Genomic DNA, 27,508 nt, shown 5'->3' on the forward strand with positions numbered 1-27,508 from the left:
GACGGCAAAGACCATGGCCGCAAAGGTGGCAGCGGTCTGATCTTTCCTTCGCTGATGTATATTATACCAATTATGCTGTCTCCGCCAGAATTGCGAGTTGCCTGTCTGTAACTCTTGCCTCGGTGTCTACGCGCTTGACAAGTAGAAAATAGACTGTTTTCTTTTGTTATTTATCTACCGGAAGCAAAGGTGTCCTCCCAACATCGTCTCTCCATTCCAACTGGAACAGTTGAAAAGCTTTTTGGGATGGAGCGATACCTTGCTTTCAAGGTAATCTTTTACTCAATAACAATGGTTTGCACGTCTCCGATAGACTGTGTGATCTGGCCTGTTTCCGCTCTGGCCACACCGATCCTCTGCCATCTGTTGTCGACCTTTTCCAGGAGAAGAAACAGGCGGCCCGGGCGGTTTTGGGAGCTGTCATAGCCCAAAGCCACGGCGGTCAACGTATCCCGAACGAGGCGGCGTCCAAGTTCGGCGTCGATCTTGGTGTCCTTACAAATATGTGCGTCAGCGTAAAAGCTGGCGCGGGCGCTGCGAAGGATGGCCATGAACGGAGATATGGAGGCACGGGCTGTGTTGGCGAATAAGGTGGCGGACAGGACGGGCGCAGTGATGCGCAGGTGGAGGTTCTGGGGCAAGACGGCACGATGGGCGTCTGACATGGCGGAAAAAGCGAGCCAGGGGATGACTGGGCCGGGAGAGTCGGTACTGGCGTCCTTGGGCACCACCAATGCCACGTCTGGCGGCTCGTCGTTGCCAAAAACCACGCATTCAGCTATACTGGCAACTCCAGTGCACGTCCAACCGGTCCACGACCAGCTGGGAAATCCCGGGCGCCGGACGCCATCCACTTTCCAGGGTTTCCAGCACAGGCTTGAGACTAGGGAATCGAGGGGAATGGCCTTCTCTCGAGTTCTTGAGACGTTCTTTTGCACCAGCGGCAAACCGCACATGTGATGCACAGGCTGGCCGGTATCTATGTACCGCTGGAAGATGCCGAGAAAGGCGTTGAGGATGTCGGACTGAAGGGTGAGGTGGCGTTTGGCGTACACGCTGATGATGAGCCAGAGGTCGATCGGAGAGTCTTTTGGTATGCCGCTGTATTCCACGTCTAAGTTTGGCATTCCATCGCGCATCACGATTCGCCGATGGATGTCAGCATGGCGCCCGTACTCAATGCGGCGTACGGGCAGCGGCAGATCGACGGACTCGCGGGCGACCATGCCGCCGCACTCAAAGGATAGCTCGTGCTCGGAGAAGAAGAGCAGGCGATGGGACAGAAAGGCCTCCTGGTAGGTCCAGGCGCGACTCCACCAGGCGGACATTCTGATGATGTCTGCGGGTTCGGGTGGGATGCTGGCCAGGAGGTGTCCCTGGACGCGGCGGCAGACCTGGGGATGACGGGCGGTAAAGCTGACGCCCGGCAGGCCAAACGACGGGCCGCTTCCGGCCGCGGCCACTATCGTAACCTCTGCGTTCTCGTAGACGCGGTTCATGTTCTGAAGAGCCTCAACGCGGCGGCGTGACGCGTCTGCATCCTCGTTCTCGGCCGGTATGCAGTGTCGGTCGACCCAGAGATAGTGGTAGCCCAGCTGGCGAGTGACGCAGATGGCATCCTCAATGACACGCTCTGTCTCCGTGATTTTGCAGCCGACACAATTGATGATCCCTCCTGGTGGCGTTTTTCCAAAGACGTAGCTCAGAGCCAGAAAGGTGGTCGTCATCGAGGTCGCAGAGTCCATGCTGACGATGACGCGCGTCTCACAGTCAATCAGCCGCAAGTGCGGGATCGGCTTGCGCACCCGGTGCTGACACCGCGAATGATGCTTTTTGCAAATGTCGATCCAGCCGCGTGCCTGCTCGAGATTGGCTGTGGTCGGCGATAGGCGCCGCAGATTGACGGCACAGTGGCCGCTGGGACCGTTGGAGCCGAGGCGGCCGATAAAGCCGAGGCCGTTATCGGCGTTGAGAATAAGTGTGTCCAGCCATGGTGAGGCCACTTTTGCCGCGGCAGCCACAGCCGCCAGCGACATCTCGGACTCGCTATACTCTTTCGCATAGCTTTTCGCGATGTGCGGGTAGAAGTCGTCGCCGAACCATTGGCGCGTGCTTGATTTAACGAGCCACATTTGCTTAATATTTGTTTTCATTTCTCTGAACCCGGCCAGCAGATTGCAAAAGCCGCACGCATTGCTGACCAAACCTTCGTCGACTTCAAAACGCGTCGAATTTTCCCAATCTAGCGGTGGTGGCTTGGAAAAGAGCGTCCCTATGTCCAACGACGCACATGTCGCGCACAGCGGACTGTCTGCCGCTGTCACGACGTTCTCCATGTCTTTTTCCGTCTCCAACGCCGGCTGCGGCCCCAGCGGAATATCTCTCATCATGCATACTTTGTAGTCTTCGGGATCTTCCCTCGTGTACCTTGTGTCGTCCGAGTCCGGCCACAGGCCGTCTGGCAGAGGGGGGATCTCTTTTCTGGCGTCCGCACTTGTGTCATCCTCATACGTGTCGTCCTCGTATGTGGTGTTCCTAACCGTCTGGCCATTGTTCTGGTCTTTCGCCTGCGTCGAGTGCAACTCATTTCGCTCCTCCTGCTCGCAGCGCTGTAGCAGCCGCGCCACAATGGCCGGGTCGCCTCCTTTGGATGCCGTATCGAGCATTGACACACCATTGACGTCCCTGGTAGACACATGTGCACCATGGTCCAGCAGGAGATGGGCCATGGCTGAGTTTCTCTTCAGCACGGCTAGGAACAGCGGCCCGCGGCCATTTTCGTTGAGGGCGTCAACATCGACAGACTGCTGCATTGTCGGCATCTGCGGTTCCTGCAGCAGTGCATGTGCCACCTCCATTAACCCCAGATCGGCAGCCAGCGTCAGCACGGTCTGGCCACGTGAGTTCCGTGCGTTGACATCAGCGCTAAATAAGGCGCTGCAACGTAGCGCATACACGAGATTCGCGGAGCCGAAATAAGCGGCGGTATGGTAGGCGCTGGGGTTGAGTCTGTCGTAAGGATCAACTTCATACTTTATGTGTTTGCGTTGAGAGTACTGCCATAGCCATACGGCACTTTGCATCTTGTCACAGTCGGAAAAAAAGGCACAGTTCAAGAGGTCAACTGCGGCACCGGGACTCCTGTCTTCAAACACTCGCTCGGCATGGTCCGCCCATCGCAGAAGAGCGTGTGAGTACAGCGGGTGCTCGAGAAGCCTTGTCCGTCCTAGAATATACCGTGAGCGTAAAGAGGCCAGATATGCGAGGAATGTGGCCAAGACGTCCTGGTCAGCGCGCGGAAGCCAGCGAGAACGCTCGCGCTGCAGCCAGTCCAACAAAGCGGCATCAACGAACTGCACCGTCGTGTCTTCGTCGTCGCCGTCGCCATGCGGCCATACAACTAGAAGCCCCAGACAGGCAGCCAGTATATCGTCCATAGGGGGCATGCGCCGTGAGTCAATTCTTATATCCCCCTCCTTCACCGTCAGAGCTTCGCGCAGCGCTGTTACCGTCAGCGGAAAGTTCGCACACACGACGTGAGAAAGCGCCTGCTCGGCCAGGCGTGCTTGCTCTGCTGGCTGCCGCTGAATCCGCTCCATCCATGCACGATATGTCCTGTCGTCGTCGTCGCTCTGTTCAGACACCACGGTTAACAGATACAGTCCGCGGTGGCTAGTCTGCAGAGCCCGCATCCTGGCCTGTAGCTCATCCCACGTCTCCGTTGCATATCGGGCAGGGTCCTGCACCACAATGATGATGCGCTGAAACTGCGCGAGCACCGCCTGCAACACACGCACCACACCATTCAGCGATGGCGCCGCCCAGTCCTCTTCACCGGTCAGGATGTTGTGCGTATAAAACGGTTCCGCCTTGTAGTGCTCAGGAAGCAGCTGCTTCAGCAACGCTAGAAAAACGTCAATCGTTAGCGCCTGTGCCTGAAACTGAAAGTTGCACACCGCATAGGCCATATAGACGCGCCCGGTCGCCATGTCTGCCGCAAAGCGTTGACGCACATCCTGCACAACGGCATATGCCACAGCCGCCTGCTTCCCATGAGCAACACATGTATAAGTTCGTTGCTCTTCTGTCCTTTCACCCGGCTCGCTCTGTATCCACTCTTGGTATTCTGTGTTAAGAAACGGCGGGCGATCGTCCAAACCACCAAAAGTCTGCACGGAGTTGAATGTGCCGAGTTTGAGCCATCGAACCAGCTCATTTGCTTCCTCGCAAGCCGAAGCTAGCGAAGCGGCAGGCAACGATGGCACTTGCTCTTCGCTCGTGTCAGTCATTGAGAAAACAATAGATATAGAAAAACATGTGTATTGTTAGGTGTTGAAGTGTGTGCCGTGGCAGACGGATAAAAAAGATTATGACTGCGTTGGGCTGTGCCGCGCATCACGTGAAGCACCGTTGGGCTCGGAAAATGGTAGACGAAGGAGGGGTTTTCTCTGAGAGAGGTGGCTTAGTACCCATCCCTCGTGGCATTTAGCCCCTTCTTTGCACCTGCTATTTGGTGGCCCACCAAAAGCTACCTCATTCTTCACATGTCACGATCGTGGGAGATACCAACATTACTAAAGCATAGGACCCGGTGCTATAACTATAATTACGTTGGCTAGGAGACTTACCAGCAGACCAAATAGCGAGTTGCCAAGCCTAATATGGCACAACTGTTAGCTCGAGAGCCAGCTCGAGAAAAGCATCGAACAATACATTACGCTCTTTATACGATATAACCTTGCCTAGATATCACGGATTATGGCCAGTCTCGATTAGCACTTTTAAGAAGGAAGCCGGGACTGGTGAATTTTTTCTATCCTTTTATTTTATTGAGAGCTTGTAGCCTAGACTGGGCACGAAATAATGTAATCATTAATTCCACCCTCTAAAATCAAAATGGATGCCTTTGGGATGTACAGTTTTTAAACACAGTTTGGCCGCTGCTGACAACTAGAAAACACACACAGTCAACGACCTTCCCACCCCCCTCTAAACTGCCACTACCCGCCACGCCACTGCTCGCCGTCGGCACTACATAGTGGACGAACATTGGCAGCGTTTTGGCCACTAACGTTTGTCATTGTCGCTCCCAGCATCCTTACTGGGCATGGAATCTCCACTCAGGAGGTCTCCCACAACAAACCGGACACTGACCAGAGCCTGGTGGGAGCCAATCGCTTTTTAACATTTTTAGGTTAACATCTGGCTCGCCACATTACGCCACTCACCTTGGCCTATGGCTCAAGTCGAACGGACTAGGTATGCTCCAATATCTTCAATAGGCCCTTCTCCGCCCTCTCTTCTAAGAGGCAGGCCAGCGTTGGAGTTTCTCGACAGCGCCACTATGTGGCGGATCAGCTTTGAATCACGTCACACTCTTGGTTATATTCTTTGTTGACATGTTGAGAACGGCTAAGAACGAATGTGATACAACCAAATGGATTTTCATAGCGTGTCTTATGGGTAGCGAAGCGCATTTTGGGCCATGTGGTGCTTTATACTTCTACATGTTCTATAGGGTATCTCTTATTCAAATGACTTCTGTAACCTGAAGAAAGATTTCTCTTCCTAGGCTGAGTGCGAAGGCCTTCTATTGTATGCGAAATAATTGTACCATACCGGCCTTTGAAGGCTTCAAAGCGAAGAATGATGAAGAGGGTAATAGTAACGTTGCTACATGGGCGCAATGCGTTTGTATAATTGCGCGAAACGCCAACTTTACGTGATTCGTTGGGCCTACTATACTTTCTAAATCGTATCCTAGATCTTCGATATCGGTTGTTAGGTAAAGAAAAAAAGGTACTTAGCTATTATACGCTAGTTAGATCTACAACAACAACAATAAAAACGATGAAAGGTCGAATGCCGGCATTCATGTCCAAGGTAAGAAACAGAAAAGCGTCTTATCCATTGCTACCTTAAACTCGGAGTCCATCCTCTTTCGGTATACCTCGGCTCATGTTCACGTCAATCTCCACTGAATCAAGCAGTTAATGGCCTGACTGTTCCCGGCCTACCCCCGTGCATTTTCTGCATGGTGCGGAGTATAACAGGCAACCTTGGCACATTACTTGACCCGCTCTCCGCCACAAGAATTCTCAACTTTCCAAACTGCTGTATCATCTATGATGGCTGGGCCCAGGACTTCTTCGCCACCCCCAGCTGTAGCCACCCCCCAAACTCAGACTGTACCGACAGAGACTGTTCCTGCCAAGGGCACGTCTGGGGTCATGTCTGGGGGCACTACTCCTCCCACAGTCGTCACAGCCGCCACCGCTGACCCGTCAACTTCACAGACTGTTACTGACTTCATCGAGGCTGTTGACAATGTGCCTGAGGTATGCCTCTGCGTCTGGGCTCAACCCCACTCTATTTGCTCTCTTGTTCCGATGGCCAGGTTAATAATAGGTCCCTCTTGCAGGCAAGCGACAGCGACGCCGACTCTACTATGGGAGACGAACATTCATCCTTTACAGCATCGATCACATCATCTATCGTAAAATATCGCACGCTTAACGGTCGGACATACCACAGCGATTCCATAGGAGACCACTACTGGTACTCTTCACAGATTTCTTCCTTCCTCCAATCCGAAAACGCTGACGCATTACAGGGGCTCCAATGATCAGGCACAAAACAACCTTCTTGACATTGGGTGCGAACGATACGCAGTCCCTTTCCCCTCGCGGAGCCAAGGCTGACAGCTAACAACATTCAGGCACCACGTGCTCACTTTGCTACTAGATGGCAAGTTGTACGGGCCGCCGCTAAAAGAGCCAATTGAAGTAGGGCCTTACATATTTTCCATATCGCGAAGAATGGTACTGATACTCAAACTCCCCGAAGAGAGTTCTTGACCTTGGTACTGGCACAGGGTCCTGGGCTATGTATGTCTTCCCCCTCCATGCGCCTGCTTCCGTCGGCTCCAAACACTCACATTCATATTAGAGACTTTGCCGACGCGCATCCCGAGGCCGAGATAATCGGCACCGACATATCGCCCATACAGCCGACATGGGTGCCGCCCAACGTGAAATTGTGCTATTTCTCGTATGTCCCTGAAGCTAGGTGTGACAGAAAGCTGACGGCTGGGTTTCCCTAGTATGATTGACGACTTCAACAAGCCTTGGCTTTTCCCGGAAAACCACTTTGACTTTATCCACATCCGATGGGTGCCTGGCACCGTCCACGATTGGAAGTGGCTGTTTGAGCAGGCTTACCGCACCCTGAAGCCGGGCGGTTGGCTTGAGTCATTGGACAACGACGGATTCTTCCGCAGCGACGACGGTACCATGAGCGAGACCACGGCCACCTACGATTGGAAACGTATTGCTATTGAGGGTGCCAAGAATATGGGCCTCAAGCCGTCGATTTGTACGGTACTAGATGACCTAACGCGGCCAGCCATAGATGCCGCTGGATTCGTCAACATTTCCGAGACGTCATATAAGGTGTGTTTATTTTGTCTTCCTTTCTTGTATCAGTGTCTGCCTTCCTAACATGGCAGGTTCCCTACTCGGAATGGCCCAAAGACCCCAAACTCAAGGAGATTGGGCTGTACTGTCGCGCCATGCTGGAAACTGACACAGAAGGCATGATCGGCCGACTGGCAAACGCAGTGGGCTTCACGCCGGAGCAGACCACTATCTATTCCGCGCTGGTACGAAAGGAGATGCGCAGCCTGAACGTGCATGCCTACTACTGTGCAAAGCAGGTGTACGGCCAGAAGCCAGAGGCTTAACTAGGGCAGTATTCTTTGACGAAGCAAATTAGAAAATATGCCCTCGGTGTACGCACAATCTGTCTTAGCTAAAGAAATCCACTTCTTGTATTACCTACATACAAGGGCAAAGCTCTTCTATAGTTGGTGCAGGCCGATCCTCGTGGTCGTGGCCGTCTTCAGCTTAGGCTGGTAGAGACAGGAAGTTGTAGTACCTCCAAGAGTAATCATGTTTGTCTTTCTATCCACCTTCTGTCAGCCGTGTAATGAGCATTTCTGGGTCGATTTAACCTTTATTTAATATTGTACGTTAATATTTATGCGGCAATCTATATATCGATAGCATCTTCGTAGACAGATATAATGGAATTGTAAGACTAGTCTGGGTCTCCTGCAAGAGTTGCAGAGTTTAACGTCACTGTATCCCCAAACAGTATAAATCTGGTCTTCGGACACAGAGACTTCATATCATCAAACGCATTTGGGTACTCGTCCATATTTTATGCAACACCTCGACCCATAACTTTCATAGTGCCAGTCTGCTGCCGCGCTCCGCTTAGGCCACTGTCTCTCGCTTTGGCTGGATCTAGGTAGATCAGCATTCCATGGAAGCTGCATGGCGTCTTAGAATCGTAGGAAGATATAGCGATGGAGAATATTGCCAGTCGGACAGAGAGATTGCTGTGTCTTGGTCGCATCTGCATTGCCTCCAGTAGTTCCCTGGTCATCTTGAAAGCGCCAATGACACGGCCAGCTGGCGAAACGACGAGGTAGGAATGAACAGTGTCAATCCGGAACCTGCGAGGCATCGGAAACTTCAGAGCTTCCCGCAATGGTAGTGTCTCGATGATGTGCACTATTCTCGCCACCTCCATGACGGCCGTTCCTCGGCTAACCTTGGCTGTTTCAACTCCAGCTGGCTCTTATCAAATGCTCCCGAGAACATTTCGACGTAGCTATTTCGGTCCCATAGGAGGCAGTCCCGCGACGCACGATGGACTTTTGCTTTACGATGGCCTTGGCTAGTCTAATCCTTGTTTTGCTATTGCTTATATCGTTTGATGCAACGTAGCGGTGTCCGTCCTCTCGCTCGATGAATGTGTCTATGCCATAATTACTCCGTAGTCTACGGGGTATACCTCCACCATTCGACACAGCCAAAACAACGGTGTATAACCTACTCCTGCTAAGTGCTCCATACATAAGATTTTAGTGAGTACAGCCTACTAGATCGTATGTATTCCGTACGCCAAAAACAAAAAATTAGCTAGGCGGAGATATTAGCATGATTCTATTAGTTCGTTATAGTGGAGCAAAGGCGGTAAAGACGAAATACCTACCCGATGTTTCTCGCTGCTTGCGTTGAAAATTGGTCCGATCATTAACAAAAATACGGAGTACATACCGGTTATCTTCTTATCGTAGTGCTTCTTACTCCATGCAGAGTACCCATATCTCATTCTGTCGCCTTGTGCAACTTCATAAACCCAGCCGAAACATAACGCCGTCATGGCCAGTCACCATGGCCAGTCCTCCCTCGAGGATGTAATCGACTTCTCGAAACCCCCGGCCTAGATCCAAGCAGGCGAGCACGAGGCAAGAGCAGGCTGTACGAGATTGTATAATAGTTCAAAGCTGTCCTTGGCAGCGACAAGCCGTACAGCTGGCCCCTCTTGATCCAATACACCTACGAATATGCCCGTTCGGAGCTATCCAAGGACAGCTTTCTCCAGGTTTTCTTTGACTCAATGGGTATCTCTTTGGATGGGACAGGGGCAATTGATTGCGGTGCTCTGGCCGGCGACTTCAAGAACTTTGCGAAGTACTTGTTTGAAGGCTACTTTCTGCCATGTCCGTGCTGTCTCTTTATGACACAGCCGCTGGCACGATACTTGAGATACTTACTTCTCGTCTAGTGAAAATGGCGGCTAATGAAACAAGACAGCCTACGCCCGCATTTTACTCTGCCATACAAAGACTTAGGTCGGGGCACCTCGAGGTGGGAACCCCAGACCGGGTAGCTGCGCTTCGGGGCATTTGCCTAGAGCGCGACCAGCATCGCTGTGTGATAACTCGCCTCTTTGACCAGACGGAAGCGATGTCACGGTCGGATAGAGATGGTGACCAGGATCGTGACGACACTGGCCAACTATTGTCAAACGAGGGTGGTTTTAGTGATCTGGAAGTAGCACACATCCTTCCACATTCTTTGACTAAAGCCGAATCGGATGCTAATCCGGAGCTTGTAAGTTTCTATGCCAAACTTAAGGCCATTCTATCCAATGTTAACGACAAAGACCGAGTCGAAACAAACGGCGCTGAATCTCCTTGATATGTTTGACATTGGTGGTGAGAGCCTTGCTGAAGGCGTTGAAATCGACCAACCCAGAAATGCACTCATGCTTACAAATGATATGCACAAAGTTTTTGGCAACTTCAAGGTCTATTTCGAAGAGGTGCTGGGCTCGGTCGGAACGTACAGGATTGACTCTTTCAGCAAACCCTTTATCAAACGAATCCAAGGCCTGCCTGTGACGCGCACGCTCTTGAACACAACCATTATTGAAGCACCCTTGCCGCGACTTTTGGCCATACACCGCGCCATCGCTCATATTCTGCACCTTTCTAGGGCTGGTGCTTATGGAGAAAGACGTTGTTCGGTCAGATGGGTCGACCAGGCTGGACGATTTAGTAAAGCTCCGCCTAGGGGGTTAGGAGGACGGCACAGTCTATGTCTAAAGAGGCGGTTTTACTTATATAGAGGAGTACAATGAAACTTACTAGACAATATAGCGCCTCAAAAAGGACGCATAACTCATCTAAACCTATACCGACTACTGAATCATTATTACTAGATCTTCCAAAGGCCTTAAAGCCTCACACAGACCAAGAGTTGCGAGACTAGTTTGTTGCCTATCTTGAGAAAAAACTCCGCGAAATCGACCGCAGTGACAACACCGCTGCACAAATCGCCAAGGGAAAACATTATAGGTGTGCCCTACACTTGCGCAAGACTGCATAAGCCAGCAGTGGTTACTTTTTGTACGGGTGCCCGTATATAGAATATAACACAGGAATAAAAAAAATCATCTTATAACAGCTTCGAAGAGCCACAACGCCTTAGTGCGTCCCCTTTCCATCAACTCCGTTCTCTGTACAGAGTAGAATACAAACGCCCGTACCAATCCATCTCGCCCCAAACCCTAGATAACTTGCGGTTATTGGAAGACGACGTTAGTGGCCCTACAGGACGCACGGGATCTCAAAGATAATAGCAAGCACTATCCACATCGGTGTCCAACCAAGTATCCGCGAATTCCGAAGGCATGTGCCACCTCGCTATCGTCTTGCATAGCCAGTGCTAACATGACAGGATTGGTCTTCTCTCTCTTAACGAGAGAACTAGTTCCCGTTACGCTTTTGGCGGTAGGATATTAAATATCATATAAGCACGTTTTCTTAGTCGATACCCTGTATGTCTCCCTCTTTCTCTAGGCTGGGCTAACTCCAAGTGCCCATCTTGCCACAAGCGAATGCATCTAGCCGATGGCTGGCGTGGTGGCTTTTGGTTCTAGCGCATATCTAAAGCGACGCGAGAAGCCCTTAACAGGAATGTGTGACCCGGTTATAGTCCTCAAATTAGGAGCAAAGTGAACAGTAAGGTGAAGAGCAATGGCATCATTCGATGTTTAAATGTGGACCTAGGAGTTTGTGCCGTCCATTTTAAGTTTAAGAGTCTAGGATTTCGCTTGATATTACCTTCTGTGAAGGTTAAAGGAGGCTATACGTAGCGGTCATATAACGTGATGCACTGTGAGGAGCAGGAGGCTGAATAGGGTCTAGTGTGGGCGAAAGAGTGTTGTGTACTAAGGAAGAAATAGATACATCGCGACCCTTCTGGGGATCCGTATTAATACTAGTGTCAGGCCCCGCTTTTGTGCCTTCTGACCAATTACAGGCCCGTACGGCCAAGTGGGGCGGAAGGGCCACAGTGTGGCGGATTCCAATGCTTGACACCTTCCTACCCCCTTCACCTCGTTTTCGATTCACCAAAAGCACCACCACTAATAACCCGTGCGTCTAAAGTAAGGCATCAAAAGTATAAAGCTAGTTAACAGTGAGGGTGCTTGTGCGCTAAAGTGGACCAGGCTATATAGTGTTACCCATTCCATGTTCTTCCCAGTATCTTGCAAGACTGTTAACGCAAAAGTGAGAACCGCAGAACACAGAGTGTATCAACACAATTAGCAGTCAATAAAAGACCCTGTCGAATATCCCGCCTCTTGGACGATCTAACAAGTAACATGGTAACATCAATCTATCGACCTTTTACGTCTAACACTAATGACGAACCTGGGTACACGCAACGTCCTAGGAAGTATACGTCACATTAATATTACCGGGTCGGGCCAAATTAACGGAAGGTCCACGAGCATACATGACGCCACTTGGCCTTGCACTGATCTATCCGCAATGGTCAGCAGTTCTTCACAGAAATATTGAGCACGCGATTAAGACTTCAGATCACTTGCATGGATTATCTCAGCAACATGCGTACCGACTGCCAATAGACAACGGCGACAACGCAACTTTTACGTTAGTTTTGGCTTTACGACTTACGAACTTCGGCAAAAGCGTGGAGAGAGTGAGAAAGCGGCTGCGAGCTTTATACAAAGACTAGATGTAGGAGGGCAAAGACATGGTATTTAGTGAGGACGGAAAGTAGGTAAGACACCCCGGCATAGTCTACTAAAACACAATAATTTCATCACCACAATATCAAGGAATTGCTAGATATATAGGCGTACTGTCATAAACATGCAGCTAATGCTCTAGGTACGCCGTGCCGATGATGCTTCAGTTATCAGTTAGATTACCTATAGCAACGGTTTCCTGTTGTGCCTGTCCATCTCGCAGCATTTGCCTAGTGGCAAGCGCGAGGCCGGGGATGCGGCCGGGTCGGGGCTGGGTTTAGGCTATGTTAAGGACACGAAACGTAAGATACATTGTTGTATTCTGGCCATGAGAGCCAATGAATGTGAAGGAGCTAAAAGCGCTCTGAACTGCGGGTGTAGGTGGGCGTTAACGGCCGGTGCCAATAAGGGGCGCCTAAGCGCTGAAAAAAAATCCAGACAACCCCTGAGAAAGACGCTAAATATTCTATGGAGCGAAGTGGCGGCGCAGAGCATCAATTTCGAGTCCGAGTATCTACCAGTCAGAACATCTTGATCGTACTCTTCACTTCTTCTTAGCAACAGGGACGAAGACGTCAAAACTTTCAGCATCAGCAATGTCTATCATTACAAAACTTCCGTGCGAAATTGTCAACGCAGTGTTGCAGCATGTTGGTAGCTTGCAGAACTTGTCATCGGCATTGCTCACTTGTCACCATGTCCACACCAGCTTCCAGGAAAACCCACACGTCGCAGCTGACATTTTGCAGCGACAGATCGCCCCAGAGTTGCTCCCCTACGCAATTGCAGTGATGGAAGGATCGCGTCTTGGTCCACGAACCGCCCCAAAGGTCCAGACGCTGCTCAACAAGCTTAACGGTGAACTGTACACGGAATCGCAAGAGGCGCAAGAGTTTCAGATAAGGACGCTTGCAAGCCAGTTGGCGACGATGCCGTTCCCACTGTTGTCGCAGATGAGCCACACACACGACGTCATCCACAGCTTCGTAATGGGATTTTCGACCAGTGCATGGACACATCTGTCTTCACGAATCTCGCCTGCACAAAGCGGAGAGAGCGTGTCTCTTTCATCAAAGGAATACATTCGTTTCTGTCGCGCCTTTTACCGGATGGAATTGTACTTTCGCTACTTTCCACGCTCTGACTCACCAGATGAAGAAACGAGTTGCGGTGCCTCGTTTTTGCGGACGTTTCCGGCGTGGGAAAACGAGCAGATTGGTTGCGTGCAAGACTTTTTCGAACTTCAATTTTCAAAAGGTGCCTTCATCCTCTTTGACCCTGTTCTCTCTTACGGTATTTTGTTCTGATTTCTCGTGCTAACATATTCACTCGCATAGCCTCCCGGGACATTGTTGCGCATGACGTTTTCTTTGGCGAGATGAGCGTGGACTATCTCACTCCGGGCTACATGAACTATTCAAGACAAACTTGGGTAAGAAATAAAACGAAGGCCAAACCCTTACTCCTTCAAAGTACGTTTTTGTTTGTTTGCACATGTACTGACTTGTGTGATATGTCTTTCCAGCTAGGCCAGAGCCTTTGTTTTGTCCATCAACTCCTGATAGAAACGACGTACGATGCCAAGCATCAACTCTTGGCGTCTACGTTTACATCCGACAGAACGGATCTGCACGAGACACTCCTACAGCTATACGCGGAAGACCGACGCGTCAATGATACGCCGCTAGAAGACTATTCCAAAGAGAAACGAGACGCCCTATTTGAACCATCGGAGCCTCGGCATGATGTCGACAGGGGCCCCTTTGAGGCATGGTGGGCAGCTAACAAAGAACTGCCCCTCCATAGCTCGCTCATGATGAACCACAATGCTGGATTCCGGGAACAGGCATATGTGCTCTGGGATGAGGACCGCCTGAAACGGTACAGCCTACTCGAGTTGTTTTCTGAAACTGCACCTGAGTCAGAGCTAGAGCTGGAGGATACAGAAAATGAACACGATGTTATGGAAAAGTCATTTGACGCCAGGTCCGAAATCTACCAAAAGGGCGGCCGAGGATACTGGAGCAATGATGACGAACATAGGATTTCATGGCCAGAGGGATTCAGTGGGCAATGAGGCGGAATATTGTTCTAGGCTCTGTGTATTCGTTATTTTGTTGAGATAATAACTGATGAATTATAAAATAAAGCCGAAAAAAGCCTTTGGGAAAACAAAACCGCCCACATATTATAGTTGAAACCGATGAACACGGAATCAATCCAAAAAAAGGGTGGTGACTCCTCTAACAATAAATTGAAAAGACTGCCCGGTTCAAAGCTGGCCACGGGGATACTGAAATGGACGGAACGGACGCCGCCTGACGTGGTGGCACTGCTGGACCCAGCGGGATTCTTTTCACAAGGCAACTTGTCAAGGACTATGCACTCGTTGATAAACAGACGATTAAGGGTCTGCGAATGGATTGAAACAGTGTGTACGTACAAACTCAGATTCCAGTGTAGGCTTACAGGCAAAGAAAATTATGTATTGCAGCAGTCGCGGCACCACTGTTTCGCGGTGTTGACGAGACGTTCTAAGTCGTCCGTAGGGACAAGTAGGAACGCGCATAGACAGATAGTGTTCGGTGTCCTAGTCTATTCTTGTTGAAAAACTCGACGAAGCTCCGAAAATGCTCCTGTTAGTGCTCCAGGTTCGTGATATCGTCGGTAACAGAGCTCGTGGGCCGCGGCATAAGTTGCAATAAGGCCTACGGAAAGCAATTTACAGGGTCCTACTCCGTAGTGCCAGTCTTAATGCCAGTAAGCATGCACTGCAACAGCCGTAAGTATACGGAGTATATGGTTACTATTTCTAGCAAATTTTTCGTACAGATCCTTGTCGAGCGTCGGTGGTTTAGTGGTAAAATCTGTCGTTGCCATCGACAGGCCCCGGGTTCGATTCCCGGCCGACGCATGCTGTTTAGTTTTGACATTTTATCCAATTGACTGGAATTGGGGCTCGCGCTGTTGCGTGGACGACTCCTTTTTGCTCCTTCCTTTTGAACCTCATTTGTGGTTAAATGGCCACCCGGCGCAGAAAGAGGCTCGTTGCTTACGTAATATTCACGCAGGGTAAACCGGGATTTACTGGACTCAGATTTGGCATCTCCTTTGTCCCACCGTCAACAGCAATAGCTTGAAAATGCCGCTGTACGTTCCCCTGATCTTCTCCTGTGAAAGCCGAACTGCCAGCTAACTGGCGCACGAAGGAAACTTCTCGGAAAGAAGTCGTGGAACGTGTACAATGCAGCGAACATTGAGCGAGTCCGGCGCGACGAGGCCGAGGCCCGAGCACGCGAGGCGGACGAGGACCGACGACGCAAGGAGACGGAATCGGCGCGTCGTCAGGCCATCCTAAGAGGCGAAGCGGTGCCAGAAGAGGATCAGACAGCAATCAGCGGGCCCTCTGGCTCTGGTGCATCTAGCAGCGCAGCGGCTGCCGGGAGCCAGCGGCCGTGGGCGGCCAAGAAGCGCAAGCGACACGGCGAGGACGACACAGACTTTGAGATGCGGTTGGCGCGGGCAGAGATGGAGCCAGGCAGCCTGGAGGCTACCGGACCAGTCAAGAGCAAGAGCAAGAGTGGCGGTGCGGCCAGCCGGCCGATCGTGGACGGTACCGGCCACATCGACCTATTTGGAGAGGCACCCCAGCCGTCGGGGGGTGGCAGACAGGCAAGAGGGCCACCGACGGATGGGGCGCTGCTCAACATGCGGTTCGCCGATGCGGCCGGCTACAACGGCTCGTTTGAGGCGTGGTATGCCGGAGGTGGCGACAAGGCCAAGAGACAACAGGCTGAACAAGAGCCGAGACAGCAACAGCAGCAGCGGCCGCGCCACCCGCCGCTGCCATCGTCTGTGCTGGCGGACCCGCTGGCGGCCATGCGGCAGGGCGCGGCAGCTGTGCGGGCGCTCACGCAAGAACGGAAGCGAGAGACGGAGGAGCGGGCAGCCGACATGGCGGCGATGGAGGCCGAGGAGCGACGGCAGCGGCGAGAGCGACGACGAGAGCGGCGACGACGACGCGAGGAAAAGGAGCACGATGCGGACGACGGGACAGAGGGACGACAGAGCAGGCGGAGACACCATCGACACGAAAGCGACAGCGACAGCGGCAACAGCCTCGAGGACTTTTCTCTACAGGGCGGCCGCAGCAGCGAGAGTAGACGTCGACACCGGTCGCAGGACAGACGGGCAGACAAACAGTCCAGGCCGGACGACCGACATGCAGACAGACATGCACGGGAGAGGAGCCACAGACGCTGATGCAGATGGCCCGAGCAATGGTCTAAACAGAGTGTATTACAGATTTCAACGCCAGCCCAGATGTCCCTTATTTTGTCTAACCCAAACACGTGTGCTCCTTCCGCTCCTTCCTGTCGTGGCAACGCTGCACGACCCTTAGTCAGCAAACCCAGCGAACTCGTCGGCAGCTTCTTTTGCCTCGGCGGCAGCCTCGGCGGCAGCAGCAGCCAGGGTCTGTCGGCGGACCTGGGCGACGAGCAGGTCCGTCTTGGCGGCCTCTGCGCGCTCGGCAGGCGTCATGAGGGCGTAGCGTTCAGCCTCACGCTTGCGACGCTTCCTGTCGCGGCGATCGCCACGCAGGGTGTCGCGATCCTGACGGGCGCTCCAGGGGGCGTTGCGTTTCCTAGCCTCGGCAGCTGTGGTCCATTCTGCAGGGGTTTGGTTGTCCTGTGGCCCAGCGGCGGCAGCCTTGGCCTTGGCAGCAACCGCAGCGGCCAGCTCGGCGCGACGACGCTTCTCCTTGGCCGGATCACGAAACGGGATGGCGTCGACATCGATGGCGGCGTCGTCAGGGTGGCAGCCCGGCTGGCCAAGGCCGAGCGAACGGTCGGTGATGCCAGCAGCACGCAGCTCGGGCATCTTGGGCAAGCGGGCGAGTCCCCAGGCATGGCCGAGGTCGTTCCAGTCGAGATCGGCAGCACGAAAGATGGAGCTAGCACGGTGTTCCTGAAAAGCGCGGGCCCACGACACAAAAGCACGCTGGCCGAGCTGATGCAGCTCGCGGTCGTCGCGCACCTGTCGGCGAATGGAGCGGGTGAGGGCCAAGGCGGCAGCCTCGGCGACATCCGGATCGCTGGCAGGACCAAGACCGACAGCAGCGGCCAGACTCGGGACAGCATCAGCCAACGGTTCGACGGGGGTCTTGCGCACGCGCAAAAAGGTGACATAGTCGTCAGCCTCGCGGCCCGGCCGCAACATGGTGACGGCCAGGCCGCGACGGCCAGCGCGGCCGGTGCGACCACAGCGATGCAAAAAGGTCTTGGGATCGGTGGGCGGGTCAATGTTGACGACGAGATCGGCCTGGGGGACATCCAGGCCGCGAGCAGCAACGTCGGTAGTCAGCAGGACGCAGGGCGACGTGGCGGCCAGGAAGCGGGCAAAAGCCTTTTCGCGCACGTGCGGCTCCAGCTTGCCGTGCAGCGAGACGACGGAGTAGCCGGGCGGCACGGCGGGCGCAAGGACGGCGGCGTAGTACTTGACAGAGAAGCACGAGGCCATGAAGACGAGGGTGCGCAGCGGGCGTGGGTCGACGTGCTCGAGCAGGCGCAGTAGGACCGGCAGCTTGTGGCTGGACGGCACGGCGACGAACGTGTTGAGCAGGCTGGCGGGAGTTTTTTTTTCGTCGGTGCCGGAGAGGGTGCCGTCGGTGGTATCGAGTCCCTCCCGTCGTCGTGTCTGCACGCGCACGACGACGCGCTTGGGGTTGCGCAGGTTGACCTTGATGAGCTCGCCGATGGCGTCGTTGACCGAGGCGGAGCAGAGAAAAGTGCGGCGCTGCTTGGGCACAAAGGCGAGGATGCGCTGCAGGTCAGCGGCAAAGCCGAGGTCGAGCAGGCGGTCGGCTTCGTCGAGAACGAGGGCCTCGAACGAGCCAGTTGCGTTGACGACACGACTCGACAGCAGCTCAGCCAGACGACCGGGCGTGCCCACGAGCACGTTGCTGCCCTGACGCACAAACCGCGCCAGATCGTCGGCCGGCTTTGACGCCGTGCCGCCCACCACCAGCTGCGGCACCAGCACGGCCGTGGTCGTTTCGGGGCGTCGTCGATTCGACAGGTTGCCGGCCTGCTCCTCGTCCAGGTCGCCGACGATCTGCAGTCCGTTGGCAGCCGGTGTTTTTTGCGTCTTGTTTTTGTTGGTCCTGTTTTTGTTTTTGATCTTGTCCTTGCTGCTCGCATCGCTGCTCCCTCGCCACACGTGCGGCAACACGGCTGCCGTGGCCGGGTGGAAGGCCAGCAGATCCAGCAACACGCGGTGCAGCTGGTCGGCCAGTTCGCGAGTCGGCACCAGGATCACGGCGGCCACGTGGCCCCGTTTGATCGGCCCTGGCGGTTTTTTTCCTTCGCCGTCGGACGGCCGCAGCAGTCGTGCCGCCAGCGGCAGCAGAAACGCCAGACTCTTGCCGCTGCCCGTCGGCGCCTCCACGACGACGTCTGAGTTGGCCAGGAAAAGCGGGATCGCAGCCGCCTGCGATGGCGTCGGCTCGCTGAAACCCATGCTGGCGACCGCGTCCCGACACCAGTCCGGCAGGCCGGCCGCCTCCCACGACCGCGCACTGCTGCTCGCTCGTTTTGCTGCGTTGCGGCTGACGGGAGCCATGGGTGATGATGTGAGGCAGAAATCGAACTTGTATCCAGCTTCGGTCTTGCCGTCTGAATCTTTTTCCTTTTCCCGATAGCGATACGCAGTTATTTTGTGGAGACACTGCGGCTGGTTGCACGTGCTCATTGTTACGGCAAGCGCCCTTCCGACCAGTCCGCCCACTCTCTCTCGCGCATTTTTTCCTCCTCCCGGTCTTGGACTCAACTCCACCGGCGCAGCAGCCAGTCCGAGCGCGTGCTGCACACTTTCTCTTCTCCGGCGCAGGCCTCTTTCCCTCACCTCGTTCTCTTCCTCTCTCGCCAGACATCCAGCTCGACAGACGTCTGTCCCAACTCGGCGCCGAAAGAGAACAGATTTCCGACGGTCCACTCCTGAAATTACGTCGTATCTGACGGAGTCTATCTTACATCTCTTCTTCCGCCTGCAACGTGGCCGAGCCCGACTCTGCCGCAGCCGAGTCTGTCACCGTGGATTCGCTAGTTCCCCTTGTGACAGCTCTTGCGCACGCATCGCAGTCCGTCTGGCTCTCAGCTCTGGCCCCGCTGCCGCTGCCGCCAGAATCTCGGCTGCATCGTTCCCTTTCCGTCTCTTCGGCCTCGTCCGGCTCTTCGCTCTCCCCCTCGTCTGCCTCTTCGCCGGCCTCTCTGTCCTCTGCATCCTCGCCGCTCTCGTCCTCTTCGTCCTCTCTCCTCGCCAGCACCAGCTGCTGGCCCTTTCTCCGTCTCTGTCACCCGGGACGTCTGCTGCGCGGCCTCATCAGCTCGCCCGTCCTGCCTCCCTTTCCCTACACGGACATGTCGGTCACCACCCAGCGTCGTCGGCGCAGCGACATCCCGGCCACGCGCGTCATCTCGCCCAGTCCCACGCCGTCTGAGCGCCAAGAGTCATCAACCTCGGCCTCGGCTTCGTACAGTGGTCCGATGACGCGAGCGGCACGGAAGCGGCTGTCGACGCCGCAACCGGTCAAGGAGGAGGCGACGCCGAGGAGGGCCAGCGGAAGCAGTGCCAAGACGGACAGCGCCGAGAATGGGCGACGACGGACCCGGAGTCGCAGTCCGATCATCACGCGACGGGCAGACACAGAGGCCGTGGACAACGAGGCCACACCAAAGAAGAAGACGGCCAAGACGGCCAAGACGGCCAAAAAAGCCAAGCCGGCCCTGGAGCCAGTGCAGACCGACGGCCACCTGCAGCCGCCCGGACAGGAAAACAACGGGACGGTGGGCGGCTGGAGCTGGCGGGACTTTAGCCGCAGTCCGAGTCCACTGGGCCTGATCCCGATCCACCGGCACTGGCGGTCGTTTGTGCACCGGCACGAGGTGCCGCGCAAGGCGCTGCACGTGTCGATCGGACTGCTGGTCGCCTGGCTGTACGCGTCGGGCACACAGACCCGCACCGTCTGTCCGTTCCTGATGGGCGCCCTGGTGCCGATTGCGAGCGTCGATGTGCTGCGGCACCGCTGGCCGGCCGCCAACCGGCTCTACGTCCGGCTGCTGGGCGCGCTCATGCGCGAGAGCGAGTTTTCCGGCTACAACGGCGTGATCTGGTACCTGCTGGGCGCCTGGGCCGTGCTGTATGCCCTGCCCAAGGACGTCGCCGTCGTGAGCGTCATGCTGCTGAGCTGGTGCGACACCGCCGCCAGCACCTTTGGCCGTCTCTGGGGCAGCTACACGCCGCGGCTCCGACGCGGAAAGTCGCTTGCTGGCTCGACTGCTGCTTTTGCTGTCGGCATCGCCACCGCCGCCTGGTTCTGGGGCTGGCTCGTCCCCCATGTCGGACCCATGCCCGGCGACGACGGCTTTCAGTTCCGCGGCCATCTCGGACTCCCCCCTGTGGCCGCCGCGTTTCTCGGCCTCGGCGAGGCCGCCACCACCCGCGTCTCCGGCCGGCTCGCCCTTGCCATTGTCAGCGTCTGGTCCGGCTTCGTCGCCGCTGCCAGCGAGGTTGTCGACCTCTTCGGCTGGGACGACAACCTCACCATTCCCGTGCTCAGCGGCGCCGGCATCTGGGCTTTCTTGCGCGTGTTTGGATAGACGTGCCTGTGCTTGTTTACTGCATACGAGCATACAGCTTCGTCCGACTCCCACTTGCGCCTGGCAAAACACCTCTCCCCGGATACTTCACATGTACTCTACATCCATAGAACAATACCTCTTGGCTAGACTACCTGTCCGACAAAAGGCGCACTGCCGCTGCTGCCCGAACGGGTCATCACTGCGCCCTATCGTAAGACGTGCGCCCGTCCTGGTCGTGCTGACATGCGTTGTGGCCCGGACGAGCGAGAAAAGCCGGTCGGCACCCAATCCACACCTTCGCCCTCGGGCCCCCTTGGGCTCTGCAGCGCCGTGTGCATCCATGTACAGGGTATCTCTCCGTCGCTCCGTATTGCTTGTGCTTTCTTGTGCTGTGCCCAGCCTCTGCACTAGTCGATCTCCATTACTAATCCATTCGGGGCGCAGCTAGCCGTGACTCCGTGCGCCTGAATGCCCTGGCGTTCCTTCCGCCACCTGCAGCTCCTGCATGTCTCCCAATCTCACCTTGCACAACAGCGGCAGCAGCAGCAGCACCACGGTCTGCTCCCCCCATCACGCCAGCCTCTCGGCCTGATTGGCTGGCCTCCGGTCCCAGCGGCCTGCTGCCCCGGCGCCCAATCCGTTTTCGCTCCGCTCCATCGCGCAGGCTCCTGTCGACAGTGCCATTTCTTCCGGCCGTCTCGCTCGTATGTCTCTTGGCCTTACTCCGTACCGGTCCCAGACTTTCCCGTTCGAGGCCGTTGGCGTTCCCCGTTTTTCTTTCCTTCGCTCTCTTAGTGCTGCTGCCGTCGTTGGCCGAATACCGACACGCCCCCTCCTTTCTCGCTGGGCCCCTCTGTAGTCTTCGCTACCATGCACCTGTATTTCCGCCGTGTCCTGGCCAAAAACAAGAATCCCGCCCGATAAAAGCCAATCGATATTGCACACTATGTACGGAGTAGTAGAATTTCATTCCCCCAAAACAGAAGCCGAGAAAGCCATTTCATCTCGCCTCGTGTCTGCCCAATGAAAATTATCGAAATCCCGTCCCTGTGCTATGTACGTTTCCGTCGCTTTCTCTACCGGACTGGTATCTTACCATGTAGAGTGGAAAATAGAGCCCCTCCTTTCCACCAGCCCCTCCTACTTCGACCAGCCAGTCGCACCGCAACAAAGGAAGGAGGCTGATGTGGAGGACGGGGGGGTGTTTTCGTCTCACCCTCGCTCGTTCGCCGCCTTGTTCTTCGACAACTCAATCCGCTCTGCACTGCCCGGAGCCTGTCCGCCGTCCACTGAGTGGCCGTCCGGATCCCAAGCCTCTGCATCTCGCGGTCGTCTGTCTCGCCTGCAATCCCCGCCATTTGCTAACGAACGGCTGGCCGCCTGAGGGTGGTAAAGGCACCAAGAAACGCATAAAAAGGCGAAAAAAAAAACCGAAGCTGAAACTAAAAAAGGAAAACGAGGAAACGTGCCCAACAGCTGCACTCGTGCCTGACTGCAAGCAGCCTGGCATAATGGACATGGATCTTGTGCTGTGACTTTGCTGCCCGTCGTTCCTTTTTGCCAATTTGTGGTGCTGTGGTCTGCCATGTGCCTCGATTTCCCACCCTTTCCTCTGCCCTCTTTTCATGCAAGCAGACAGCCAGTCAGCGGTCTGTTTCCCGGCTCCGCCGCACAAAACAGGCACCTGTACGGAGTAGAAGGTGCTAAATAAACACATAGCGACACAGGGCAATTGATTGCCTGCAAAAACGGCCCAGCAGCATGCAGCCCCCCAACAGACGAAAAGACGGTCACCGTTGCCACCGGACGACTGAAGCACGGGAAGCACAGGGAAGGAACGACCTGCACGAATCGAACCCGCCCATGCAAGCGAACCTCCAGATACTATGTACCATCCCTCACAGTGGCACAGGCCACTCTCTCCGCCGCACTTGTCGGCCTCCACCTCGCTCTCGCCCTGCCTGCAGGCCTACTCGTATGTACTGTACAGTACTCCGTACTCGTATCTTACGTATTCCCGTCCTCTCACATGCAGCTAAACCTGGTCCTGCCTCCGTTTCCCTCTGTCCTTCCGTTTCGGCCACCTCGCGCTTCTCCCTGCCATTTCTCTTGTTTAGTCCTGTCCCTAGTGCTCCTTAGTTTCTGCCCAGCCCTCTGGATCATCGTCCTGTCTCTTCCTCTGCCGCTGGACCCTCATTTCGACATCCGTTCTCTGCGCCTTCTGTCGTCGCCTTCTTGCCCAAAAACCGGCACCGCCTCTGACCGGTATTCGGTATTCCTCTCTTCTCTGCTGCCTGCCTCCCTGTCTTCTTTCTCGCTGCAGACCCTCGCCCGGCTAACCATCCGCCCCGAATGCAGAGCCCGGGATCCTGAAAGCAGCAACAAGTCCTGACCGACACCACGAACAAAAACACGGCCAACCAGAAGATTATTGCCTCCCCCCTCGCCCATACCAGTCTAGCCCTCGTTGTGCCCCGGCCCATCGTCTATACCCACCGCTATCCCTGCCCTCCCCCCCCCCTCGTATGCAACCATCTACAATACAAGTACCATTGCCCTTGGGATGTTGCCTCTCTCGCTTGCCCCTACCTCCGCTTGCCATCACGCATCTTTGCTAGCTTCTATGCCGTCTTTTCCTCTTTTCCTCTTCGTCTCGCTTTTGTCCCTCACCTTTGCCTCCCTTCTTTTACTGCATCCACCCCCCCTCTTCTCTTCCTCTGGCCATCTCTCACAAACCCTGGAAGCTTGGCTGTTTGCGCTTGGCGCTCAACCCTGTCTCGCTGCCCGCGTCTCTGCTCTTTTCGTTTCCTGGCAACGTCACCTCTGTCCATCTCCCACCCCGTATTTGGCCATCCCGCATCCTGGTCTCCGTCCTCCCACGCCCCCTGCCACCCTTCTTCACGCGTCCGTCGGTCCCTGCGGCGGCTTCGTGGCCTTTTTAGTTTTGATTTCTTCTCTGCTTCGTGCTATCTGTTACCCACTTAGTCGATCGTCAAACAAAGACTGTATTCTGCTTTTTTTTCGTCAACCCCCCCCATAGTCCTTTCAACTTACACGCCCGGCCCCCTGTCTAGCTGGCTTTTCCTTAAATCAGACAACGTCTTTCTACCCACACCTGTGGTGCTCTTACTACACGGTATCTTTTCCTCTCTCCCGGCCCTTGCTGTTGGTACTCGCCTTTTTATGTGATCAGGTAGAAGCAGCCTGCAATCCAATCCGAGCAGTCGCTCCCTGTCCAATTGCCTCCGAAAATCACCCCATAAGCCGCCACACCTCCCTCCATTCCCCTTCTGTTCGATGCAGAAACGCTAGCTCCACAACGAGCATGTTCGACAGGACTTGCAATGACAAGCCGACTGCTCTAGATATACATAGTACACACCTTGACAACGGTGTCTGAGCTATGCTTGTACCTGCCACCTTCTACCTCCACCTCCACCCCCCTGCCGTCCGTCTTGACCCTGCCACCACCCACACCCTTCACCCGTCCTTGTTGCTTGCTGACAATTCCTAGCTTTTTTCTTGCCATCTTCGGTTCCGTCCTTCGGCCTCAATCCCCCCAGCGGCAAGCGGGGTCGTGCTCTGCTCTGGTCATCGACGAATAGACTCATCTTCTCTTATCCCCTTTGTCATGAAGAAGCCGAGCTCGTGCCGGTCAGGATGGCTCAAGAAAAGTATAAATATGACTCTTCTTTTCCTTTCTCGAGCTCACTCTCCCTTCTTCTTTCTCCCTCCTTTTTTTATTTTCTCCTCACAGCATCAACTTCTTTCCCCTCCCCTCCCAGCTACACTACTACACTTCCACAAGCCTTTGCCAATAGCAACGGCAGACACAAAATACCACTACAAACACTGTACTATCTATCTCCATCTTCTCTAAACTAAACATACTCTCAACATGTCTCCCTCCTACGGCTCTTCAATGTACACGGAGGCTCTTCCTATGCCCGTTCCAGCAAAAGACGGGTATGCGGACTATTACCAGGGCTACCAAGGCTACCAAGGAGGTCACAGCACATACTCTGTTTCACCACCGGAATCAGAAAATGCTGTCAGTTCCGCATCTGGTGGTGTCTCTTACAGCAGCCCTGGTTACTCTGCCACAGCTAGCTATGCTGGTAGCATGCATGGCGACTACGAAAGCTCAGTGTCTGCTGGCGGCGTGGACTTCAACGAGTACATGCAAGATCGCTTCAGTAACGCGTTCGACCCCATTCCGCTGGACATGAGTGTCGCAAAACAGGCACACACGTGAGCAGAGCTGGAGAATGAGCAGAACTTGATTCGTTACTGACATACAAACAGGTCTGGTCTCTTGAATGACAAGCAGCGCCAGCTGCTGGAGCTGCAGCAAAAGGCGCAAGCGCGTCTTGCCAAGATGCACACGCGGTTCGCCGAGGGAAGACAAGATGCACGCGAAGTGCGCGCCAACCTTGAATGGTCGCAGAAGAAATTGACGTAAGTTGTTGCAGACGCCTGACCTTGTGTGAAAGCAATGGACGCTGACTTACGACAAAAAATAGATCGCTAAACGCAAAAGCGTCAAAGAAGCACTCCAAGGAGTACAAGAAGGCTCGCGAACGGTACCCTTCCCCAGAGTACTAAAATTTGAGCCTCAGCCGCCACGCGAAATGCGCCCCGAACCGAGCCCCTGCTTTAGCGTTCCTTTTGTTGTTATACACCATTACCCGGGATCTTATTTCTCGCGTGTCGTTTCACTATCCTATTTTTTTATTTGTCTTTCTAGCGACCAGGAATGGGGGGGAGGGGGGGGCAAAATAAGGCTGCATTTTCCGTACACCCCACCACCATCAATTTCCGGCAGCACTCCCCTGTTCCCTGGTTTGAATCTCGATTTTTTGCGGGACTGTGGGCTCACTCTCGACATTTTATTCGCGTTTATTCGATTTGCAGCAGGCGATCAAGATGACAGCGGGTGCCAAAAGTTGGGGGCGAGCCAGCTGGCCGAGCAGCGGCTATGTTTTGGGTATAGCCCTTGAGGGGGGTGTGGAAGCAGTGGAGGCGCTATTTTCTGGGAACTTTTGGGCAGATTGGGTGTCTATTTTTCTGCTGATGTTTCCTTTGGCCGGATCTTGCCGCGCGGGGCGACTGTTCCACGACGTTATGACTTATGATTGGGCTAGCAATAACGGATCTGGGGGCCAGGTTTGCAGGGAAGTACAGTACAACGCCAATTTGGCGGTGCGAGAGCGACAGGAGGGTGGCAGCGTCATCGACAAGCGCCAGGGCTGCAGTAGCTTGCACTGTTGGCTGTGCACACGCCCCTCCCTTTCGAGCTGCAAGAGACCGAGGGCAAAGCGGTGCAGAAGCGACGGAGGAGGGGGGGTGTGCTGTCCGCTGGGCCACATGGCAGGGCGCTTAGCAGGCCGAAGGGCTGTGCCAGCGCCTGGAGATGGACCCTTGACCGCCAGAATGGGCTGGAGGGAAGCGAGACGGTCACGGGGACAGACGGACGTGCAGACGGAGACTGGAGGACGAGGAGGGGCCGGAGAAACGGAAGGCAGGATACAGCCGCGGAAAACGGAGATGTTGTAGGGGCGTTACTCGTACTTCATAGCGTTCTTTCCTAGTATTTCATTGAACTGTGGAACCATTGGCACTGTAGCAAGGGCAAAGCCTGTAGTCCGTATCAGGCCATCCAAGTCTCTGAGGATGGCTGAATGAGGAAGGGACAGAGGCAGAAGGGGGTGGATAGAAGCTGCTTTGGGACAGTCTTGTAGGCAACCGGCCTTTTTATTGGTCGGAGAGAGGTGGTTGTGGCGAGCAGCTTTCTCTTTTGGGTCATGTCTTGGTTTATCTATCCTTCGTTCTTGGCTCTTGGCTCTCGTGATATTTGTACAGCAGTAGGCCTCTCGGATCAGCAGGAGCACATCGTAACCACAGTACGGCCGTCCGCCAGTCTCAGCTGGCGCCACCCATTTAATTCTTTGTAATCAAAGCATGGCCGGCGTTCTGTGGTAGAAGAGGATGGAAGCCCTTCCCCTCATTGCCCTCCTTTGCTGCCTAGCCCTTGTTGGGCTGTGATATTTCCCCATCTTTTCGAAACATTCTTTCCCAGCCAAGTAGAAATTCATACCGTGCCACCTGCAAGACGTTTTTAACAATAAAAGGCACACCAATCGGGCCCAGGACTGTGCTAGAAGAGCGCACCGGTTCTATCCCGCCGTCGGGCACCAGCAGCTCGGTCGGGCCTCTGTCGTCCCAATCCTGTTCCGGTTTGTTTACCCCCTGAAAATAACAAATAACATCACGTGATTGGCGGCCAACAAGAGGCAATTTGCTGAAGCGAAACCGGTTAAGCGTCGATTCGAAAGCCAGAGACATGGGCAGAGTAAGTGAGTCTGCAGAGCAAAACAGGAAATGCAACGGAGCTGGGCGACAAGACCAAAAATACCGTGCAGTAAATTGCATGCGGGTGAAAGAGAGGAGGAAAA

General features: G+C 54.6%; 8 protein-coding genes across 8 annotated transcripts; 5 read left to right on the forward strand and 3 right to left on the reverse strand.

Annotated features, from left to right (window-relative positions):
• Window positions 1-278: 278 nt before the first annotated feature.
• On the reverse strand, window positions 279-4,289 carry CMQ_6988 (tol-like protein; the record flags this gene model as incomplete). Its single annotated transcript, XM_014320674.1, has 1 exon — window positions 279-4,289. The coding sequence occupies one exon, from the start codon at window positions 4,287-4,289 to the stop codon at window positions 279-281; it is 4,011 nt and encodes a 1,336-aa protein (XP_014176149.1).
• Window positions 4,290-6,125: 1,836 nt separating this feature from the next.
• CMQ_6880 (methyltransferase type 12) lies at window positions 6,126-7,741 on the forward strand (the record flags this gene model as incomplete). The annotated part of the gene is made up of 8 exons (XM_014320566.1): window positions 6,126-6,338; window positions 6,422-6,558; window positions 6,614-6,655; window positions 6,719-6,785; window positions 6,847-6,887; window positions 6,949-7,050; window positions 7,103-7,451; window positions 7,508-7,741. 8 exons carry the CDS (start codon window positions 6,126-6,128, stop codon window positions 7,739-7,741), a joined length of 1,185 nt encoding a protein of 394 aa, XP_014176041.1.
• A 5,269-nt stretch (window positions 7,742-13,010) lies between these two features.
• On the forward strand, window positions 13,011-14,491 carry CMQ_6945 (uncharacterized protein; the record flags this gene model as incomplete). Its single annotated transcript, XM_014320631.1, has 3 exons — window positions 13,011-13,671; window positions 13,752-13,846; window positions 14,063-14,491. 3 exons carry the CDS (start codon window positions 13,011-13,013, stop codon window positions 14,489-14,491), a joined length of 1,185 nt encoding a protein of 394 aa, XP_014176106.1.
• A 1,065-nt stretch (window positions 14,492-15,556) lies between these two features.
• CMQ_7015 (uncharacterized protein) lies at window positions 15,557-16,677 on the forward strand (the record flags this gene model as incomplete). The annotated part of the gene is made up of 2 exons (XM_014320701.1): window positions 15,557-15,564; window positions 15,624-16,677. 2 exons carry the CDS (start codon window positions 15,557-15,559, stop codon window positions 16,675-16,677), a joined length of 1,062 nt encoding a protein of 353 aa, XP_014176176.1.
• Window positions 16,678-16,812: 135 nt separating this feature from the next.
• CMQ_6603 (ATP-dependent rRNA helicase spb4) lies at window positions 16,813-19,164 on the reverse strand (the record flags this gene model as incomplete). Its single annotated transcript, XM_014320289.1, has 1 exon — window positions 16,813-19,164. One exon carries the CDS (start codon window positions 19,162-19,164, stop codon window positions 16,813-16,815), a length of 2,352 nt encoding a protein of 783 aa, XP_014175764.1.
• Window positions 19,165-19,832: 668 nt separating this feature from the next.
• Window positions 19,833-21,071, forward strand: CMQ_6505 (phosphatidate cytidylyltransferase; the record flags this gene model as incomplete). Its single annotated transcript, XM_014320191.1, has 1 exon — window positions 19,833-21,071. The coding sequence occupies one exon, from the start codon at window positions 19,833-19,835 to the stop codon at window positions 21,069-21,071; it is 1,239 nt and encodes a 412-aa protein (XP_014175666.1).
• Window positions 21,072-21,477: 406 nt separating this feature from the next.
• CMQ_6684 (uncharacterized protein) lies at window positions 21,478-22,411 on the reverse strand (the record flags this gene model as incomplete). Its single annotated transcript, XM_014320370.1, has 2 exons — window positions 21,478-21,896; window positions 22,300-22,411. 2 exons carry the CDS (start codon window positions 22,409-22,411, stop codon window positions 21,478-21,480), a joined length of 531 nt encoding a protein of 176 aa, XP_014175845.1.
• Window positions 22,412-24,951: 2,540 nt separating this feature from the next.
• Window positions 24,952-25,658, forward strand: CMQ_6621 (uncharacterized protein; the record flags this gene model as incomplete). Its single annotated transcript, XM_014320307.1, has 3 exons — window positions 24,952-25,304; window positions 25,359-25,511; window positions 25,577-25,658. 3 exons carry the CDS (start codon window positions 24,952-24,954, stop codon window positions 25,656-25,658), a joined length of 588 nt encoding a protein of 195 aa, XP_014175782.1.
• Between the last annotated feature and the right edge of the window lie 1,850 nt (window positions 25,659-27,508).

The sequence above is a fragment of the Grosmannia clavigera genome (assembly GCF_000143105.1).
Source record: "Grosmannia clavigera kw1407 unplaced genomic scaffold GCSC_108, whole genome shotgun sequence".
Taxonomy (NCBI): domain Eukaryota; kingdom Fungi; phylum Ascomycota; class Sordariomycetes; order Ophiostomatales; family Ophiostomataceae; genus Leptographium; species Leptographium clavigerum.